The 21,182-nt window shown below is 36.9% G+C and overlaps 6 protein-coding genes across 9 annotated transcripts; 4 read left to right on the top strand and 2 right to left on the bottom strand.

Annotated features, from left to right (window-relative positions):
* Positions 1-914: 914 nt before the first annotated feature.
* LOC106419802 (CTD small phosphatase-like protein 2) lies at positions 915-4,487 on the top strand. Of its 2 annotated transcripts, none has more exons than XM_013860636.3 (5): positions 915-1,030; positions 1,495-1,573; positions 2,076-2,315; positions 2,390-2,727; positions 2,805-4,487. In XM_013860636.3, exons 3-5 carry the CDS (start codon positions 2,078-2,080, stop codon positions 3,024-3,026), a joined length of 798 nt encoding a protein of 265 aa, XP_013716090.2. In that variant the 5' UTR covers positions 915-1,030; positions 1,495-1,573; positions 2,076-2,077; the 3' UTR covers positions 3,027-4,487. The 2 variants fall into 2 exon arrangements, with proteins under 2 accessions (XP_013716090.2, XP_013716089.2); XM_013860635.3 differs by having other exon boundaries at positions 922-1,030; positions 1,921-2,315.
* Positions 4,488-5,847: 1,360 nt separating this feature from the next.
* Positions 5,848-10,598, top strand: LOC125593268 (probable serine/threonine-protein kinase SIS8). 2 transcript variants are annotated; one of them, XM_048769628.1, is made up of 13 exons: positions 5,848-6,401; positions 6,656-7,096; positions 7,217-7,320; positions 7,465-8,062; positions 8,184-8,472; positions 8,671-8,711; positions 8,846-8,914; positions 9,012-9,112; positions 9,222-9,300; positions 9,404-9,571; positions 9,684-9,733; positions 9,809-9,985; positions 10,201-10,598. In XM_048769628.1, exons 1-13 carry the CDS (start codon positions 5,955-5,957, stop codon positions 10,304-10,306), a joined length of 2,670 nt encoding a protein of 889 aa, XP_048625585.1. In that variant the 5' UTR covers positions 5,848-5,954; the 3' UTR covers positions 10,307-10,598. The 2 variants fall into 2 exon arrangements, with proteins under 2 accessions (XP_048625585.1, XP_048625587.1); XM_048769630.1 differs by having other exon boundaries at positions 8,671-8,716; positions 8,846-8,885.
* A 349-nt stretch (positions 10,599-10,947) lies between these two features.
* LOC106358516 (uncharacterized protein ycf36) lies at positions 10,948-12,278 on the top strand. Its single transcript, XM_048769641.1, has 4 exons — positions 10,948-11,505; positions 11,693-11,721; positions 11,791-11,847; positions 11,930-12,278. Exons 1-4 carry the CDS (start codon positions 11,004-11,006, stop codon positions 12,167-12,169), a joined length of 828 nt encoding a protein of 275 aa, XP_048625598.1. The 5' UTR covers positions 10,948-11,003; the 3' UTR covers positions 12,170-12,278.
* Positions 12,279-12,513: 235 nt separating this feature from the next.
* On the top strand, positions 12,514-13,337 carry LOC125593271. The gene has a single exon (XM_048769645.1). It carries the CDS (start codon positions 12,825-12,827, stop codon positions 13,335-13,337), a length of 513 nt encoding a protein of 170 aa, XP_048625602.1. The 5' UTR covers positions 12,514-12,824.
* Positions 13,338-13,566: 229 nt separating this feature from the next.
* On the bottom strand, positions 13,567-15,746 carry LOC106419788. The gene is made up of 7 exons (XM_048769639.1): positions 15,496-15,746; positions 15,067-15,137; positions 14,841-14,893; positions 14,303-14,764; positions 14,132-14,222; positions 13,906-14,031; positions 13,567-13,689 (listed from the first exon to the last, which is right to left on the bottom strand). Exons 1-6 carry the CDS (start codon positions 15,632-15,634, stop codon positions 13,945-13,947), a joined length of 903 nt encoding a protein of 300 aa, XP_048625596.1. The 5' UTR covers positions 15,635-15,746; the 3' UTR covers positions 13,567-13,689; positions 13,906-13,944.
* Positions 15,747-15,950: 204 nt separating this feature from the next.
* Positions 15,951-19,097, bottom strand: LOC106429796 (protein NDL2). Of its 2 annotated transcripts, none has more exons than XM_048769635.1 (10): positions 18,767-19,097; positions 17,898-17,997; positions 17,693-17,790; positions 17,511-17,599; positions 17,330-17,390; positions 17,145-17,231; positions 16,977-17,054; positions 16,812-16,868; positions 16,659-16,714; positions 15,951-16,560 (listed from the first exon to the last, which is right to left on the bottom strand). In XM_048769635.1, exons 1-10 carry the CDS (start codon positions 18,824-18,826, stop codon positions 16,212-16,214), a joined length of 1,035 nt encoding a protein of 344 aa, XP_048625592.1. In that variant the 5' UTR covers positions 18,827-19,097; the 3' UTR covers positions 15,951-16,211. The 2 variants fall into 2 exon arrangements, with proteins under 2 accessions (XP_048625592.1, XP_048625591.1); XM_048769634.1 differs by having other exon boundaries at positions 17,511-17,608; positions 18,767-19,072.
* Positions 19,098-21,182: the final 2,085 nt, after the last annotated feature.

The following is a 21,182-nucleotide window of genomic DNA, read 5'->3' as shown; positions in this document are numbered from 1 at the left end:
GAAAAAGAAAATACTCGAGGAACAAAAAAAAAAATACTCGAGGAAATGGCTTTTCTGATCATCACCTAATCTGTTTTGGCCTTTTTGGGTTCATCAAACACAAACACAAGAATGAAGAAGAAAGAGAGATCGCTCCGTTCTTCTCGTTTTTCAAAAGCGTACATGGCTACATCTCTATCTATAAGCAAGTGCCATGCATTGTTCTCTTAACTGACGTCACATTTAAGAAAAAAACAACTCAACTGATTTGCTAAAACTTCTAAACTTTTTTTTTCTAGTATGTCTACCTCTCTTTTCAGAATTGCCTTTCAGCATCCTTTTCCATCTGCTTTACTCTTTTTTGTGCACTTTTCATTTGCTTTACTTATTTTCCATTTTTGGATAGGATTGAGAAAAAAAACTGGACTGGATTTATATGTTTATATGTTTCCTTTTCTAGTGTCTATATGCGGCAACAAATCTGCAGAAACATGCATGACATGAAACAACAACATACCTCTATTCTACAGTAATCCAACTTATAGAAACAAATAAAATGAAATTAAAGAGTAGAGACCATCCTATATAGTATATGACTAAATATAATACTTAACCAGCTGAGTTTCTGATACTAGAGATTTAAGTCAAATAAAAGAATCTTGTACTGTACAAAGATTCTTTAAACACTTTAAAAGTTTAAATATTCTTTATTTAGAGAAAAGTCATAATTAGTAATCTAATAATTATAACTGTAAGAGTAAAACCAGAAAGCTAATAGTACGACATGGTTCCTCTCACTGAACCGGCGATGACGTCCGCCGTCATCATTTTCCGGGCAACTCCCCAAATGCATGGGTTTTATTGAGTCATTGAAAAACTATAAAAGCTACTAATAAAAATATTTAAAAGTACGGGGGCATATAGTTGCAAAATTCTCACCCCTTACGTGGACTAAAGTCGACTCTCATTCATTACCAGAAAATATTTTACTTTTTATTTCGCAAAGTGAGAGAGAAGAAGACGAAGAAAGGAAAAATCGTTTTGATCGGAGGTACTCTTCTTTCTCCGATCAGCTTCACTGTCTCTAGGGTCTTTTTTTTGTGTGTTCTCTCTCCGTTTCTTCTTCTTAGCTCGAGTCTTCTCGGATAGAATCTGAGTGTGGAAGCTTCGTTGCTGAGAATTTTGCGATTTAATCGTCTTTTTCAGTCAAAGCTTTGTTTTTTTTTACAGACAGAAACTAAACTTATCTTTTGTATCTTCTATTACCGTTTCTGTTTCTGTAAGAAAACCCTATAAAATTCCTGAATTCGATTTCGTGGTTTTTGGGTTTCCGGTTCGGTTTATGTGGGATAGAATATTGATATCTGTCACTTTCCACGAGCGGGAGATTTCGAATTTGCCTCTTTTGGGCTCCAAAGTTTAAATCTTTGTGCCTTTTTATTCTATACTTGTGATTTCATCTAGGCCTTGCTCCTCTTTTCTAATCCCAGATCTGTTTTTTTTTTCTTTCTCCAGACTATCCTTGTATTCGAGCTAGCTCCGGTTCTTCTCGTCTCGTGGGTTTCTACTGGGCGAAAGACAGTTCCTTTACAAGGTTAGAGCTATAACACAATCCCTCCCTGTAAAAGTTTGGATCTTTAGAACTATAATTGTAGATTGTGTAGTTCTTGAGCATTGTGTGCTGAGAATGAATGTGAAAGTTTGGATTTTTAGAACTCTAATTGTAGATAGTGTAGTTCTTGAGCATTGTGTGCTGAGAATGAATGTAAAAGTTTCGATTTTTAGAACTCTAAATGTAGATAGTCTAGTTCTTGAGCATTATGTGTTAGAGTTTGAATGTGAAATTAACCAATTGGGGTAGTTGCATTTGGCTTTGAGTCTTGTTGAGTCACTGTGAGAGAGTTTCTAGTCACTTATACAGTTACAAGTTGATGTTACTAGGTTGTTTGTAATGGAAGACGATGGCTCTCCTTCTTCTTCTTCTTCTTCTTCTCGAGATTTGGATGCACAGAACCCTTATGATCGATTGCTTGCTCTAAATACAAGTCCCGTTGATTCAAATTGTAACTTGGATTCGGTTTCTGCTATTTATCTAGCGATGACGACAAGCTCAAAGCTGGAGTGCGTCGATGAGCGCGGCCAAGACTCCCTCATAACCTCCGTATGCAACATGGAGGACGAAGAAGAGGACGAGGAAGAGCTCGACGAGTTCGATCCTTACCTCTTCATCAAAAACTTACCCAACTTGTCCTCCGTTGTCCCTACTTTCAGACCCGTCTTGCTTCCTAAACAGACCCGAAGCTGCCCTCCCATCTCCCTAGTCCTAGACCTCGACGGTAACGCTACTTAAACAAGCACTTGATGTGATCCATATAAGAGTTTCTTATATCTTTTGTTTGATTTGCGACAGAAACTCTTGTGCACTCTACTCTAGAACCCTGTGACGAGGTGGATTTCACATTCCCTGTGCATTTCAATGAAGAAGAGCACACGGTGTACGTGCGTTGCCGTCCTCACCTACAAGAGTTTATGGAGAGAGTGTCCCGTCTCTTCGAGATCATTATTTTCACAGCTAGCCAGAGTATCTACGCCGAGCAGCTTCTGAATGTGCTTGACCCTAAGAGGAAGCTCTTTCGCCATAGAGTGTACCGTGACTCGTGTGTTTTCTTTGACGGTAACTACCTCAAGGACTTGTCTGTCCTTGGACGTGATCTGTCTCGTGTCATCATCGTTGATAACTCCCCACAGGTATTGTATCTCAAGGCTGTTGCATAGTCTCATTAGTATTCTTCTCTCTGAGTTATTGTTTTGGTGCAATGTTATAGGCATTTGGGTTCCAAGTGGAGAACGGTGTGCCGATAGAGAGCTGGTTTAACGACCCGTCAGATAAAGAACTCCTTCACTTGCTACTGTTTCTGGAAAGCTTGATAGGAGCTGAAGATGTGAGGCCCATGATCGCCAAGAAGTTCAATCTAAAGGAAAAGATTGAGGCAGCTGTAGATGTACCCGAGTATCCTGCTGAGGCAGGTGATCCTTTCGAAAGGTAAAGTCTTTTCAAAAGCTCAGAATCTGGCATAAAAGCTACACAAAGGAGAAGACTTGCTCTTTGGGAGAAAGCTTGTGAAAGTTTCTCTTCTTGCTCTTTTGAGGTTGGAGGGATTAGAAGTTGGAAGATATATTATATATATATATATCAAATGTTGTTTTCTTATTAGTTTAAAGAACCTTGGTATACAAGAAGAAGTCACAGAATAATTATTATAATTTTTTTTTTAATATATTTTTGAATAATTGTGACATAGTCTCCGGTAGAATAGTCGAAGCTTTTCTTACCAAATGGAGATTACTTGTGAAGAAGAAGAGTAGTGCGCGTGTTAGTAGAATTTGCAAACTTTACGCCGATGTCGGCGCACGTTAAGCTGAGTAATATTTATCCATTTATTTTATTGACAATAATCATTTTTAAAAAGAAAAATAGCGGATAAAAAAAAAAAAAAAAAAAAAATTTCATCGCCTCTCGAAAAACCTAGCGCACCAGTCCCCATGGACGTATCCGCGAACAAAGTTCTGGAATTGAACGGTCGTGATGCAGAGATCCTAATTAGCTCCAGCACGTTGAGAATCCACGCGAAACCTGCCTTGGACGAAGGTGTGAAATTAAACGGTGGGATTCGAAATAGCAGTATTATTAGGAGGATGGTAGTTGAGGGATACGACACCTCCCCTCGTAGGGAGGATGTCGAAGAGGCTCTGAAAAAACACTTCGTATCACGTAGAATAAAGTTAATGCATGTCTCTGTTCCCGTAGACTACAAATGTCGTAATCGCAGACGCGCCTTAATCTATGTTAATGGAGAATGTGAAGCAGAGGCGTTGAAGCTTGATGGAAGTTACGTGGGAGGACTTGTTTCAAAAAAAAAAGTAATTTGGGAGGACGTATTTTAACAATTACGGCTTACCCTTTTGACGACAATAGCCTTGAGCATCTCTTTGCTCCTACCAGTGTCATAGACGAATACCGACAGCACACGTTGAAAGTTAGAGGATTTGATACTTGCCTCTCTCTGAATGATATCGAGAAGATGCTACTTAGGGTTTTCCCCGGATCCGATTGTTTTCCTCTCTGGGACGGCTCAGTTTTGCTTTATCTCCGTGGACAATATGCTATGGACGAGGCTCTGAAACTTAGCGGAGGTTCTGTGCAAGGCTTTAAATTTGTAGTTACTGAGGTCTTCCCAGAAACTGTGATAGAGACTGGCATCTCTCTCGCAACTGCACGTAGCTTTGGCTTTCGTGGATAATTCTAAAACCAATCAGAAGATCAAGTCTACGGACTAGAAATCTCTCGCTCTCTTTCTCTCTCAAATGCTGTCTCGTGTTATTAACTTGTGTCATGCAATGCCTCCTTTTTTCTTGTCTGGATGTTGAATGTGTTTTTATTTGTTTTTTATGATTAAAACTCTGTAAAAACACTATGACAAATTTGGTTGTCCAATCAATAATCATTACTAGATTTTGACCCGCGCAGGCGCGCGGGTGTATATTTTGAAAAATATGTTGATATTTGTTTTTCATGTAATTATTAGGATTTGGAAAAATGAATCCGAGGAACATAACCGATACCGATCCAACGATATAGTACCAAACCCAAACATAAATTGATTAAATATTCTAATTATTCAAAATTTTGTTATTTAGAGAACCGAATCTGATCCGAACCGAAGTATTTGGGTATCCGAATTTATCTAAAAATAGATTTATATACTTATATATATTAATTATTTTTAGATTTAACGTATATAAAACATCAAAAATGATACTTTTAAATTGGTTTAAATACTTGAAAATATATATAGATAGTCAAAAGTAAATATCTGAAATAGTTAAAGTATACTCAAATCACCAAAAATACTTAAAATAATTATTGATTTTGTATCCAAAATTTTAAATCAAGCCAATTGATATGTTAAGCTTAAGTATTATGACATATGTTATTCAAATTTATACGTAATATATTATTTTATTTATACATTTTGAGAAATTTAAAATATATAATGATTTAAGACTTTAAAAATAATTTAAATTAGTTATCCAAACCCAAACCAAACCCGCAAAGATCCAAATCGAACTCAAACCAAAATTTAGAAACATTCTAATAAGGCTGAAATCTTTGACCCCGAAAACTCAAAATACAAACCGATCAGAACTAAACCCGTATGGGTATCCAAAAGCCCATCCCTAGTCATTATTATATATCGTATTTTATCATCATATAATTAATCGTATTTTATATGTACCATCATATAAGTAATCATATAATTAATAGTATTTTATACATACCATCATATAAATAATTACATATATTATATTTTTAAAACTTAATATGAAATATGAAAACCATAATTTGAGTTGGTATTTCAAATTGGGCTTTGTATTATATTTTTCTTATATATATTGACAATATTTTTTTATAATGGTTATTGAAAAATAGTTTAGTAAAAATCCATTTTTGAATATATGTATATTTTTGAATCAATTTTTGATATAAATCAAATTTGAATTATTATTTTGATTTGAAATATGTATATAAAGTTTAAATTTTGTTTTATGGTTAGTTTAGAAAAAACATTTTTAGGGAATTAGATTGACCCATTTTGGTATATTTTAAAAGTGGCCTAGATAACTTTCAATTTTAAAAAAAAACATAAGCCCATTACTTTTTTTTCTTAATACTACTATCCTTGTTTTCAAACAAAAATATTTTTTTTTAAAAGACAGCAATCCATGTTTCCAAACACTCCAAATTTTTAAAAGTCCTATTCAAGTCTCCAAACACTCCAATTTTGTACTTGAGTTTTAATAAGATAGATGGTAAAAAAAAAAAGAAAAATAGCGGAAAAATACTAGAGAGATAAACTGGACATTCTTAGAGAGAGAAAGAGAGATTCGATCAGTTCGTCGTTCGTTGACGATCGATGCCGAAGATGAAGCATCTTCTCCGTAAGCTCCACATCGGAGGAAGTAGCAGTAACGGATTCGGAGACCATCATCACAGGCTAGACGATTCGACTCGACCGATGATCGATCCCACCTCTATTCGCAGCTCCAGCCCTTACCCAGCTTCTACTTCCTCCGTCTCTTCGTCATCAGGTTTCGGTAACGCCGCCGCGACATTGCCGAGGCTGGAGACGTTTGAGCCTGCGGGGCGGGATATGGCGGCGGCTGTGGACGGTATCGATTTTGGTTTGATGGAGGAGGAGTACCAAGTCCAGTTAGCTATGGCGATCAGCGTTTCTGATCCCGATCCGAGAGAGAATGCAGATACGGCTCAGCTTGATGCAGCTAAGAGGATTAGCCTTGGGGTTAAGGCTCCGGTCACTAACGCTGACTCCGCCGTTGACTTTTTATCCTTACGCTATTGGGTATACACTCTATACATTGACTAATCGTTAGATTAATTTGTCTAGAGAGTGAGAAATTAGGGTTTTGCTGGAATTGAACATTGCTACTGCTGATCATGCTGGTGATTACATTTTGTAGGGGACATACACTATGTACATTGACTAATTATTAGATTCATGTGTAGTTTATGGTTAGAGAAGTTAGGATATTGATGTAGTTGATCACTGTTACTGCTTGGACTTAAGCTGGTGTTTACTTTTCTTGTTTTATGTAGGGACATAAGGTTATTAACTATGACCAGAAAGTTAGGGACGGTTTTTACGATGTGTATGGGGTTACATCCAATTCTCTTTCACAAGGGAAGATGCCACTTCTCGTGGATCTTCAAGCCATCTCTGTTTCTGACGATGTTGATTACGAGGTGGTTTTGGTGAACCGGTTGATTGATCCTGGACTGCAAGAGCTAGAGAGGAGAGTGTCCGTTTTGTCTTTGGAATGTCCAGACTTTGCTCGTGGTCAGGTGTCAAGTGATTTGACTCAGAAGATTGCGGATATAGTTGTAGAGCAGATGGGTGGCCCCGTTGAGAATGCGGATGAAGCGTTGAGAAGGTGGAAGCATCGTAGCTATGAACTAAGGAATTCTTTGAATACCACTGTTATTCCACTTGGACGAGTTAGTTTTGGTCTTGCACGTCACAGGGCTTTGCTTTTCAAGGTTATAACAATTTGTTTTTACTTGTTACTAGCTTTGGTCTTAGACCTCTTACTTATTTTATTTTGATCACTGCTATAGGATACAGGGTGAAGCTGAATAGTTCTCTTTTCTTTTTTCTAGGTGCTTGCTGATAGGATTGATCTCCCGTGTATGCTGGTAAAAGGCAGCTATTACACTGGAACTGACGATGGGGCTGTGAACTTGATTAAACTAGACGACAAAAGGTATTCATTGACTGTTGTAGTCCAACTTGATTAAAAGTAAGGGATGGTTTTTATGTTATGATTCTAGCTTCCTGATATTGGGCTCAGTTTTTATGTGATGGTAGTTATATTTTGCAGAGCCCTAATTCAATCTTGACATTGCAGTGAATACATTATTGATTTAATGGGTGCTCCGGGTGCTCTGATTCCTTCGGAGGTGCCAAGTAGTTTTCTTCCAGTTTCTGGCACTGATACGAGAGTATTTCCTGATGATCTGGACACGTTGCAACATTCTTGCTTTGTACCTGAGAAAGAAATTGTAACGCCAGCATTTTCAGTTTTGGAGGAAACAGATTCCAGAAATTCTGGTATTGTGGCAAACTTGTTTAATGGAAGCCATGAAGAAAACAGTGACAGATGTGCTGTTGAAAAGCATCAGACGGAGAGGTTTGAGCATGACTTTGGAAAGCTAATGCAATCACAGCAGATATCTGGTGAAAACTTGCCGCCGTTTCCTGGGAAACCGACATGTGCGCAGAAAGTAAAAGTCAAGAATGTCTCAAAGTATGTCATAAGTGCAGCAAAGAACCCTGAATTTGCGCAGAAATTACATGCTGTCTTGTTAGAAAGTGGTGCATCACCTCCCCCAGATTTGTTTATGGATGTCAATCCACAGAACTTGAGGGAGAAGAGTTTTCTTCAAGACTTCTGGCAAGAAAGTAGCAATTCTATGAATTCTGCTGTTCCACGCAACCCAGAAAAGGTAATCTTAGGATACACTTCCCCTTTTACTAAATTAGCACAAGTTTCTTTTAATTCTTCCCACCTGCACACTCGATCCTTAAAAATCTGAAGTCTTTGTTTATTTCCATCCACATGAATAGGTCGGAGATCAGTTAGCTGAACAAATGAGAGAATCTGAAAGGAACCCCACAGCACTGCAAATGTCAGCTGTTTGTACTTCAGGGGAGGTCGATTTTTCAATGAAGAAAACCTTTGAGGTGGATAATATGGGTAAAGTTTCTTCACCGGAAAAAATGGAGATTGACACTGCTGATGGGGAGCCTTCTGTTTGTGATAGTCATGACCAAGGAATTAATCCATTTCTCGGCGAGGCTGCAAAATGGGAAATTATGTGGGAAGATCTTCAGATCGGCGAGCGGATTGGTATTGGTAAGGTTTTATCAAACAGTAGATTTCCATAGAAGCTTGCAAACTTATAGTTGTATCCGTGAGGAGAGGAACTTTTGATGAAGATTGTTGCTAAAATCTAAACCCCAACGATTTTCAGTTTGATAAACCAGACTAGCCCTTAGTATCCCGGATTACAAGATCTAACTTTGCTCCTTCTCGGTGTTGTGTCTGTTGCAGGTTCATATGGAGAAGTTTACCGTGCAGAGTGGAATGGAACTGTGAGTTAAGTTTTGGAGTCTTATATTCTTAGAAAAGATGCTTAGTTTGCGCTTTCTAAAACCCATTTTCTTTCAATCAAGTGGATTGCTATCTTATACATGAATTTCTTGGCTGATTGTGTTTCTAATTTCAGGAAGTGGCTGTTAAGAAGTTTCTGGACCAAGATTTCTCTGGTGATGCATTGACACAGTTCAGATCTGAAGTAACTCCAGATCATTCAATCATAGACATATTTGTTTCTGTAGAGTTACTTGCAGTCTATTTAATCATACTATGAATGGTTTATTTTGTTCCGATAGATTGAAATAATGCTGAGGTTGCGGCATCCAAATGTTGTTCTTTTCATGGGAGCAGTTACTCGACCTCCAAATTTTTCCATCCTGACAGAGTTCCTACCCAGGTTAATCCTCATACTGTTCTTTTATAATTCGTGAATGGATCACTTTGTCTGATAGTTTTAATGTTCTTTTTCTTGACTTAACGGGTTAGACTTTCATGACACTATGCAGGGGGAGTTTGTATAGATTACTCCACCGACCAAATTATCAACTTGATGAGAAGAGACGAATGCGGATGGCACTTGATGTGGTAAGCATGAGTTTCATTGTTTGAGCAGAAGGATCTAGACGTTACTGCTATATTTATTGCCAAATTTCATCTGACACTTGCTCTCTATCTGTTTTTATTGCAGGCAAAGGGGATGAACTATTTGCACACCAGCCACCCAACTGTAGTACATAGGGATTTGAAATCTCCAAACCTTCTTGTTGATAAAAATTGGGTCGTGAAGGTTTGTGATTTTGGATTGTCGCGCATGAAACATCACACGTATTTGTCCTCCAAATCAACTGCAGGAACGGTCAGTTACTAACTCAATTAGAACCATTTCTTATTCCTCTCATTCACGAACCTCTGTGGCGAAGTTAAACAGCGCATCTTACTTGATAAAGCGTCCTACTAATGTCGTGCAGCCCGAGTGGATGGCTCCAGAAGTGTTAAGGAATGAACCAGCGAATGAGAAGTGAGTGAGAACTTTAGAGCTATGAGAATCTTTTTGCATGTTAGTACATAAGTATTGATTGGTGTGTTTGCGCAGATGTGACGTGTACAGCTTTGGTGTGATATTGTGGGAACTAGCTACATCACGCATACCCTGGAAAGGTTTAAACCCGATGCAAGTCGTTGGAGCTGTGGGATTCCAGAATCGCCGCCTGGAGATCACAGATGATATTGATCCAACCGTTGCACAGATAATCCGTGATTGTTGGCAAACGTAAGTCCACTTCCTCACTCTAAAATCCTTAAAATCTAGCAAGTTGCTGTATGATAGTATGAATCCATGTTCTGAAGATAGCTCCGAACCTTATGTTCAGCTAGCTTGAGTGCTAAAAGAAATTACCATAGAAATGGGTCTGTGTTTAGGTTTAACTGGAATAACTATCTTAGAGTAAGCTAAGGTGTGAGATTATTTATTTATTTTCTGTGAAGGGAACCGCATTTACGGCCATCGTTTACGCAACTGATGCGAAGTCTGAAGCGGCTACAGGGTCTAAACATAAGCAACAGAGGGAATACAAGTGAAAGTTTGATGTAAAGATATCGTAGACAGCACCTGGTCTGGTTCAAAGAGCCAAATGGGTGGAGGATTGCCTTTTTTTCTTCTTTTGCGTTGCTGCTTTTACGGTCAGATGATGAAAGAATGTGGGATTAGGGAAAAGCTTGTGGAGTTCAATCGAAGTGGGAGCTCAACAACAAACAGAAAACCCTTATTACAACCCCCTTTTGTAACTATTACTACCATCATTATTGTTGCTACTTGTAACAACAAAATTATGAGAATGAAAGAAAAAGAAAAAGAATACAAGTAAATCCTACGGAGTTCTATTTTTGTTTTTGGTTTGTGATTTGCCCCCAAAATCTGGTAAATGTAAGAAATAACATGTGGGGGGGGGGGGGGGGATTATTGTAAGTGCTTTTACATAAAGCTCTGCTAACTCTTGTAAAAGTTACAATGAAAGTGAAAAAAAAGGATGATGATATGACCTTCAAAGGAAACGGAGAGAAACGTTTGATCTGTTTATGTTCATGTAAATCTTCTTAGTCTCACACTTAAAACATTGTTAACAAATTTTGAGTGAGTGGCATGGTAAGATTCAGCAACTATTATTTGACCACATTTTTTAATCTTTTTATTATTGAATTCTGAAAGCTCAATATAATAAAGGAGAGAAGCATACACTTGAAATTGAAAAATTATTTTTTTTCTGAGGAAAAGAAAAACAAAAGCTGCGATGGCTGCTGCGACGGTGCTCCGCCATTTCACACCAATATCATCCTCCTCCCTTAAACCATCGTCTCGCCACCACCGCCGATTCCTCCACCACAGCTTATTCCCCAAGCCACCCCCACACTCTCCTCCTTCTCTTCTCAAATTCGGCGCCGAAAACTCCGAGCCCCAACCTCCACCCTCTCTACCGGAGACCGATTGTCCCGTCCCGCCGGAACAGCAGCCAATCAACGAGTACCAATCCCTCTCCTCCTCTTTCCCTTTCTCCTGGGCCTCGGGAGAGCTAGTCGAGTACTCTTCAAGGCTCTTCATCACCGGAGCTTCTTTCGCGTTTTTCGTCGGGTTACCCGTTTCCTGGTTCGGATCCGTCGGACCCGAATACGAGCCCGTCAAGAGGATACTCGCCGCAAGCTCTAGCGGGATCTTCGTCGTCACGCTCGCTGTCGTGAGGATGTATCTCGGTTGGGCTTATGTCGGAAACCGTCTCCTCAGCGCCACCGTCGAGTGTATGTTTTACTTTAAACTCAAGTTCTAAAACTCTTGTCTGAAAGTTAGCGAAACAACATATGATTGATTATGTCTGAAAAATATTAAAAAGCCTCTTCTTGCATATATATGGAAGCTCAAGAACTAGTTTTTAGATTGTGTTCTTCATTGTTTTGTCTTGTGATGAATCTGAATTTAACGTTGCAGATGAAGAAACCGGGTGGTATGATGGTCAGGTTAAGATCATGTCTCTCTCTCTTTATATTGTGTAGAAGAAGACATCATTAGTGTTAGTTTTTTTACAGGTATGGGTGAAAACACCTCAAGTCTTGGCACGTGACCGTCTTCTTGGTTCTTTCTCGGTAAAGCTATACTATTTAGTATCGCGTGTGAGATCTGTTGATTTTTTTTTTGTTTTTTTATGTTTGTGGTTTGGTCTCTTAGGTGAAACCAGTTCTTACCAGATTGAAAAACACGTTAGTGATTCTCGGGTTATCGCTCATTCTTGTCGTGAACCTTGGTAATTCTCCGATCGCGTCATCTTACAAGACGTATAAGGATCCAAGGGATAGATCCTCGATGCCAATCCCAGGAGCCTACAATGATGAAACCGCAAGAACGTTTGAACCTGAAGCTTTCTGCGGGGAACCTTCTTCAGATGAACCGTCTTCAGATCTTCTGTAAAAATCTCTTAATCTTAAATACAAATACAAGACTTGTCATAGTAAATATATCTTGTACATTCTAGTATATTGTCTCTTGATAAATCAAAACTCATTACTAGGTTTCGAAATTAGCAACATCAGTTGTTAGACAAGGTCGGTTTCATTCGGATACTCAAAAGATGTCACATTGATACTTTCATCTCTGAAACTCTCTTTGCTTGCCTCCATAGTATCAGTATATCACCAAGATTTTTTTAAAAAGAAAATAGGAATCATAATTAAACCGTTTTAATTCTGCGTGGATGTCATGTACCAAAATACTTTTCATAATTTCAAATTATGAATCTTTTTTTTTTTCAAATTATGAATCTAAGAGCTTAAATTAGCAAATGCATTTTGTGCTTCTAGAATGAGTTTCGGTGAGTCAATCAGATAACTAACAAATTGATAATAAAGTTTGATTGGAACAACTGAGTCAAACATAACAAGATTAGTATTTAATAACAAACAATCATTTTATCTTATAATTCACAATTACACACCCATTTCTATTATTGTCAAACCGCATCAATAAAAACTAGTGTCTCTTCTCCATTCTACCTTACATTCAACCAACACCTGAGAGGGAGAAAGGAGGATCTAAATAAGAATCCGCTATAAAGAAACAAAAAAAAATGAAAACCCTAATAATATGGTGCCTTGTCTCTCAAGCAATCATCCTAACGTGCAACTCAGCCGGCTCAGGAGGAGGAGACGTCGAGTTCACCATAGTCATAAAAAACGAAATGCACCACTTCAAGAAACCAGCGGTTTTCTACCATTGCGTATCGAAAAAGAAAGACATGGGATGGCACAGATCGGTCCCGTCGACAGAGTATCATTGGAGCTTCAAGGTTCCAAAGTTTGGTAACGGCGTGATGATCCACAAATGTGAGTTCAGGTCGAGGCTAGGAACAGCGAATATTGAGATTGACACGTTGTCCACTACAGCGATTCTGTGCGACGGGCATGTATGCGAATACGCGGTTAGACGTAACGGGATTTATTTTATTGGGTACGAGTTGTATTATCCGTTTGGAGTGTTTATAGAATTGTCGAGGCCCGTGGAGAAGCTGGTCGAGCCGTGGACGCCTTGGTCACCGCAACAGCTCAAAGCTTTGCACCGTAGCAAGGACTACCATCATTGATCAAATATTGTTGATTACCGAATGACTTAAATCTCGGTGCACCAGTAAAAAAAACATCGGCTGAACTAGATGAAACTTAGTAGATAAGAAAGTTGTCCGAAAGGAAAAAAAAAATCTGAAAGTTTGTAAATTATTCATTTACATAATCAATATTCAAATCATAGGACATTCTATTTTTTCTCAGTTGTGTTCTTTCTAAGTTTTCTTAATTTTTCGTGTTTGATTCGCATTTGTTTAAATGATCATATATGTATATGAAAACAAGATGCAGAGTTCAGAAAGAAACATGTTTTGTTTCTTTCCCTTTATGTAAACTTGGCAACTTTGAGATCATTACACAATCAACTCCAACCAGGGGCGAAGGCACACTATGGACAATGGGTGCAGGTGCACCATAAAAATAATAAAGTTTATAATTTTAAGCTCAAAACTATAAGAATTTGTTTGGTAAATTGGTAAAAAATCATATTGTGCACCCACAGTTTTTAAGTTTCATTCCCTTTAATGTTTTTTATATCAGATATTGCACCCATTGAAAAAAAATTCTGGCTACGCCCCTGACTCCAACAGCAGGAAGAGTTGTGTTATTCATTTGTTTTTTTTTTGTTTAAGCTCCATATTTTGGGGCCTTCCAAAGTTTGAAAGCAACTTCATGGATGAACCGATCAGCTGGTATAACAAGATTTCCAGAGAGCTACAATGAAGAAAAAAAAGAGAAACAATAAAAAACTCTTCAGACAAGCCATGTACTATATATTACAGAGGAACTTGCATAACGTTGAAGCCATATATACCTTTTTAAGAGCTTGAAATGATAATGTATCAACTAAGTCTCTCCGAGTCACCCCCTCTTGCCACTGAGCTACCAACATAGGGCAGTAGTCTCTGTAGGTTGAACCAAACTCAGTCATGAACAAAAAAAAACAGTAACTAACTTTCAAAAGCGTTCTTAATCAATTACTTACCGAACATCATCACGTGTCTTTTCACCTCGCATGGTGTAGCTCTGACGCGGGACAAGCCCTGCAAACGCGGAGTTAACACCTTCGTGTGGAGTCTTGACAGGAAAAACTGAAGCGTCCTCGTCTGTGACGGAACCATAGCTGAGAACAAGAGAGAGATGCAAGCGAGGAGCAATCTCTGATCCCGGCTGAGCCATTTTCATGATACTACCGATCAAAGAGTCGATCATTCCCACGTTGTCAACATCTATATGCACAAAAACCGAGTCGTACAGGCTCACGTCCAAGCACTTTCCTCCTTCAAATCCAAGCAGCCTTAGGAACTCAGAGGCTGCGGCGTCAGAAGGAGAGGAATCACTCTTTTGGTATGTTTCACTGAGTTGTAATACATCTAAGCCAATCAGTTTTCCGAAAGAAGTCAGAGTAGAACTGTCCGTTACTAAAGCAGCCTTGAGTCCCATGAACCTGCATCATCATATTTCACAATTAATTATTGAAGAGAGTAGAAAAAAAACTATGGAGATGAGAGAAAAGGTGAAACCTTTGAGCCAAAGATGAGATCTCATGTTCACTTCCCTTAGCTTTTAATCCACTCTGTTACAAGAAAACAAACAAATCATGGATTGTTTTAATAACCTCCACTCTCTCTCATGAATACAAAGTATGTAAACAAATGTATCAATAACACAAATAGTGTTGATTATCTGTCTTTAAACCACTTTTAAGTTATTGATTTAACAGAGAGTAAAGAAGTATGTATCTCTCACAGCTATAGAATAAGCTTCTGAAGCATCCACCAAATGGGAGAATTCTCTAACTATCCTTTCCTTCTCAGTTTCTGCAACAATTGAATAACACACCATAATGAACATCCAGTAGCAAAATAGCAAAGCGCAGGCAATGTAACACAAACGTGATTTCAAAAAAAAAAAAAAAACTTAGATTCTCTAATGCCGACCAAAAGTCTCAAATGCAATCCTTGTCGGAATATTATGATCTCTAATCAAACGGATCACAAGTGACTCATAAAAATCAAAGGTCTGATCCAGCTCAATTATGATCGACACTAATCCCAATCAAAGGATAGCAAACACAATCCGATAAACTATAGCGACTATGACCGAAACTGTTTGACGAATCAACGAAAGTAATAGAGAGAGAGAGAGAGAGAGAGAGAGAGAGAGAGAGAGAGAGACCTGGAGGCGCGTGAGGGAGGCTCAAGAAGCCGCAGCTAGCGACGGAAGCGAGAGAATGGATGTGAGTATGCGACGAGTCGACGAATCTAGCCAAGCCGTCACCGTAAAACACAAGTGCTCTGCTTGGTTTGTCCGCCATTCTTGTCAAAAAGCTCGATCAGAGGAATCGATCGTGGGGGAGAGAGAGAGAGAGAGAGAGAGAGGAATAACAAATATATGATCTCCCGACAAATGTAATACTTATATATAAGTCTTGTAATAATATAATTTAAATATTTTCTCCGTTTCAAAAAATATATATATTAAAATTTTAACACATAAAATATTTAAAATTTTAAGTATTCACATATTACCAATTAATTATTTTTACGATTTTTAATCAATTAAAAATTGATAAACCTAGCTAAATTTTTTAAAAATTTACAATTTACCAATATTAACTGATAAAGAATCTATTAAAAATTAAAAGATATATTTTTTGAATATAATGGATATTTTCCATAAATAATTTATTCAACAGAATGTACAGACAGAACAAACAACAGCTACCACAAAAATTCTCAAAAAAACATAAAACATCTCTGTATCCCTGTCTATATCTACAACTTCAATCATAACACAAGAGCATCTCAAACTCAAAACCAATGTCCATTTTTACGTAATGTATATATATGTTTGCAATAATTTCTATAGCACAAGAGGAGGAGGCAGAGTTGTCATAGCGCGAGTCTTGTCTTAATAGGCTTGAGTTTCAACCCCATGTTTTCAGGGGAGAGAAGCTCGGGCGAGATTCTCGTTGGGCTCAAAGGACTTCTTGGGCTTACGCTCTGTGTCGGACGGTACAAACCGTATCCCATCAAAAAGTATTCCATCGGTATTACCATCGCCTGTGGCTGTTCTTCTGTCACCAGTGATCCGCTTCCTTGTACCTCGACTAGTGCGCCGTATCGTCTGTCTAGCTTTGTGGTCATGTGAACGGCTTCTGAGTGGTAGGCTGAGTTTTCGCCGATGAATATTAAAGTTCTGCATTGTAGTTTCCTTAACCCTTCGCTTAGATCCACTCTCCTGTGTATTCACAACACCATACCAATATATATTTATAAGATACTGTTTTTTTTTTCAGGTTAATAATGAAAACAACAGAGAGTAACGATGATAACTACCCGTTGATTGCTTCAAGGTATCTCCATACATTTGTACTCTGCCGCTCGCAAAGCAACTGTATAGTAGAGAGAACACAACATATAAATTTTAATTTCCAAAAATGTCAAGAGAGTTGCAAAGAAAAACAAAGGAGAAGAGAAGATGTTACTAACTCTTCTGCATTCTTGAACAATATCAGATTCTGGAACTTGAGCATTACCACGAACTTCCTATAATAACATATGTAAAACCATATCATTTTTCTGTGTATTATACAAATGCAAAAAAATATTTACAAGAAACTTTATAGTATTAGTACATGAGAACTGAGATAATACCTTGCTGAAGTACCGTTTAAGTAACAATTCTTTAACCACCCCACACATGCCATAGTAGTAAAGTAAATTAGACATAACCTGCATAAAATTATGAAAATATATGATATGAGAATTAGATAATCAAGTTCGTAACCACCAACGAAGATGCCATTGTGAGAAGAAACAAACCTTATTGCACAACCATTCAGACCAAGAAGGCGCTTGGCACAGTGGAGAGACGAGTATTAATCCCAGAACTCTCTGCCTGTACTTCATCTGGAATAATTAAAGTTTCAAGGAAAATTTAAAAAACTAGATATCAAAAATTATATGCGTAAGAAATGTACTTTTACTATCAGATCATAAATACTTACAGCAAATAAGGTCAGAATGTAAGCTCCTGCCGTGACACCCATACACATTACTGCACCAAGTCTGGATAAGAGCCAATAAGCAATAAAGTAAAAGGAAATTAGATTTTTTTTTTAAAACAACAAGAATATAAGCAGCTTAATAAACTAAACATTCACAAATAAAACTTATGTGAATATTTACCCGAAATAGTTAAGAACCTCGACTATCTGGTCTGCTAAGTCATCAGCTGAGAGCAAAGGAGCATCAACACCGATCACTGGAGCTCCCAACTGCAATGACTCTTGAAAAAATCGATGTAATAAGGGATATGAATTGCATTATAAAAAAAGGAATGTCATAGCAGTTAAACATGAGTTACCAACCTCATGGCCAATAGGACTGATGTGGTATATGCAAAAGTTATGGAGTAACAAGGAACTAGCTTCTGGACAAAACAACAACCCTTGGAAAGAGAACATATCTGCATCAAGACGAACGCAAAATATTACAATCAAGCACCAACTCAAAATATTACAAACAAGCATAACTGAACATAAGTAGCTAGAGATGAAGAATTATAGTGCTTACAATTAAGAGCAACATCAGGATATGTGATAAGAGCAGGTTTATCAGGATCTCCACAAACGGCAACACATACCGGGCCATAGGTAGTCTCCACAAGGTGTTCCTATATGAAAGTAGAATTTAATTCAGTAAGCAATTACTCTATGAAATAAATGAATATTGCATAGATTAGGACCACCTTCACCTATAACGTTCATTCCTCTTGTGATATTATTTACTTGATTTAGAAAAAAACAAATAATTTTTAAAATGAGTACCAACGCTTCCCATTAAAATCACATACTCATAACCAGTAGATACGGATACATCAAAAGGGATCATACAAAAAATTACCATAAGAACCAAAACAATGAGAATAAAAATACAATCCTTAGAATTTTTTTTAAAAGTGATCCAAGAAGTGTTGTATTATATATGGGATTAGTAGATCAAATATACACACGTTCCAGATAAATTGAGACATGCATTGGAGAAAGACATGAAAAGACCAAACCTAAAGCAGAATCAACGAACCAGATGATCAGACAACACCATTTCGATATATTTACCGACACAACAAAAGTGTCATTCCAGTTTCAGCTCCAAACAATAAAGAAACATTTCCTCAGCCATTGTTTTGTTACAAAGCGATTCCAGAAATTTGCTAAACCCTCTTATCATAATCAAAACTAAAGCAGGGGATAATTAATAATTAAAAGCCATATAAATAATGGATAAATAATAACTTTTTATAAAGCAGCTCAAAGAATGCAGAAAGCAATAAAAAAAATCAATAAACTACCATTTCTTCTATCGTGTTCATCCCGTAACATCAACCAAACAGAATCCTAAGAGCTTTTTACAGAACACAGAAGCTCGTAAGATCATTTTACCTGTCCTCCAAGAGACATTGCCTCCATATCAATGGAGACAGAACCGCTTGAATCCCCCATCTCCCTCTCTCTCTCTCTCTATCTCTATCTCTATCTCTCTCCTCTGTATATTTTCAAAATAAGCTGAGTTTTATCTATCTTTCCATGAACTTCTCTCTTCTCTCTCACCAAAACGATGGCTATCTTCGTTTTTCTGTTTATAAATAGAAGACTTGTGACTTAAAATATTAAAAAAAAATAACAAAAAACTCGTTGCGCGACCCGTAATGAGTCACCGACGGTCGACTCGGGTTTAATGTAGGATGACGGACCTGCTTAAAAATATAAAATCACAGGGGACTGACTAACTAGATACCATGATCAACTTAACCCCCCTTGGTTAAGGGACCGACAGTTTTTTATTCCTCTTCTGTATTTTACATTTGCACCCCCCTATATTTTCTTAATCGTTCAAATTGATCCCACGCTCTTTTTATTCTACTCTACTAAACCCAAAACATGTCGGCGACCTCTATTTTTTACTTTCTTTTCCGTTATTTTTCATGGACACGTATGTGTACCTTATTTATATTTTCATAAGGACTTTATGAATATGAAGAATGAAGGTAAAAGACGGGAGTAAAAACTTTGTCTTCGAACGGAGGGGCAATATTGATACATATAATAGTAATGGGGTCAAAATAAAGAATCGTGGTTTTAGAAAAAAAAGTCCGCGTACTGTTGACTTTATGACTAATTGGTTTCAGACGGGACACGATGTATCCAGGAGACAGGATGATGAATCCTCAGCCGTTGGATTTTAACTTATTTTTGTTGTCTTTCCTTTTTATGTTTAGTCTTCTTTCTACCTATTGTGAAATATGAACACCGTGTGGTTTTGCTATAGCAAAAAACGGGGCCCATTGCATTGGAGAGTGAGAACACACAAAAAACGGGGCCCATAAGTCCCTTTTGCTTAATTATAAATCCGGCTTAAACTTTGAAATTTCTTTTTTTTATAGTCTCTTTTTTCTTTGGTCAAGATTATAATTTTCATTTTCACAATTTGTAAATTTTCTTTTTATAATTCATTTTCCATATCTGAGCATCATAATTAAGTTGACCATGACACAGAAATAGAAACAAACAAAGACATTTAATCAGGTTTAATGATCGGGGAAATATATAAAAGCTAAGATTTATGGGGATTCCAGCTTTTAAACATGTTAAAACGTACTCCCTCCGTTTTTTAATATAAGTCGTTTTAGAGAAATTTGTTTGTTCCAAATTATATGTCGTTTTCGGTTTTCTATGTAAAATCTATTAATAATTAATATTGTATGACCAATAATAATATATCTTCTATTTTTCTATTGGTTAAATTGTGGTTAGGTAAATAATTAATGATGTTTTTGTTTAGAAAATATAAGAAATTAATGGTTTTCTTAGTCTACGTGCATAGCTGTAAAACGACTTATATAAAAAAACGGAGGGAGTAGTAAATTATTTTAAAATTTTAATAGAAGAATCCGTATCTCTTAAACATTTGATTGATTGATTTATTTACTTTTCGGAAACGTAGGATATACATTGACTACTTGATATAGCAAGCACACAATCTTTATTACGGAGTAATAAATACTCATTTATTTTAATCGTGCTAGTTAAAGTTCATTGATTTATCAAACGTGTATTGACTTGAATGGTGGTAATGACAAACTCGATGGAAGATTCTCAATCACATTGTGTTGGGATTATGACATTTTTATATTTCTATATTCTTATTTTCAAATTATATGATTGATTGCAACGCAATAACTTAAGTCACATTTAAAAGTTTGTTTAATTTAATATCTAGAGATCAAAAGTGTGACGAATTCAAAATGAAAAGCTCATTAGTCACCGGAATAATGTACCTATATTTTATTTTCTAAGTAATAATTACATATTAGTGCCATTGCATTCTTGCGTCTTATCACCAGCTTTTGTTTTTATATATAGTTCTTTTTATCTTATGCTTTCCATGGAAATATTTTAATGATTAACCCACCAAACATGTTTCTTAATCTTTACATTTAGGACACCATTTTAATATGTATGTTCCTATCATCAGATGATGTAATGATCACCTAGAGAAGACTTGGAAATCATGTATTTCAGTGTATGTTCATTTTTCTTCTTTCTAGAGTTCGTGTTCAATTCTATTATAACATATTGTTATTTGATTAACAATATAACATTCTCAACTGCCAGATGGAGTTGTAGAAATAATGATTTGAAATAGTTTATAACAAATTAAGGAATACAGTATAGAAGTCGGTTATTTATTTTATGGGGTCTTCTGATTTCGATCTATTGGTCACACTACTGATTACAAAAAAAATGCTTATTTTAAATTTTCTTCTAAAATGCCAGGCAGTTTCCTTGCATATGATTG

This window comes from Brassica napus, chromosome A3, assembly GCF_020379485.1.
Source record: "Brassica napus cultivar Da-Ae chromosome A3, Da-Ae, whole genome shotgun sequence".
In the NCBI taxonomy this organism is placed as follows: domain Eukaryota; kingdom Viridiplantae; phylum Streptophyta; class Magnoliopsida; order Brassicales; family Brassicaceae; genus Brassica; species Brassica napus.
This window is presented reverse-complemented; position numbering and strand designations above follow the sequence as displayed.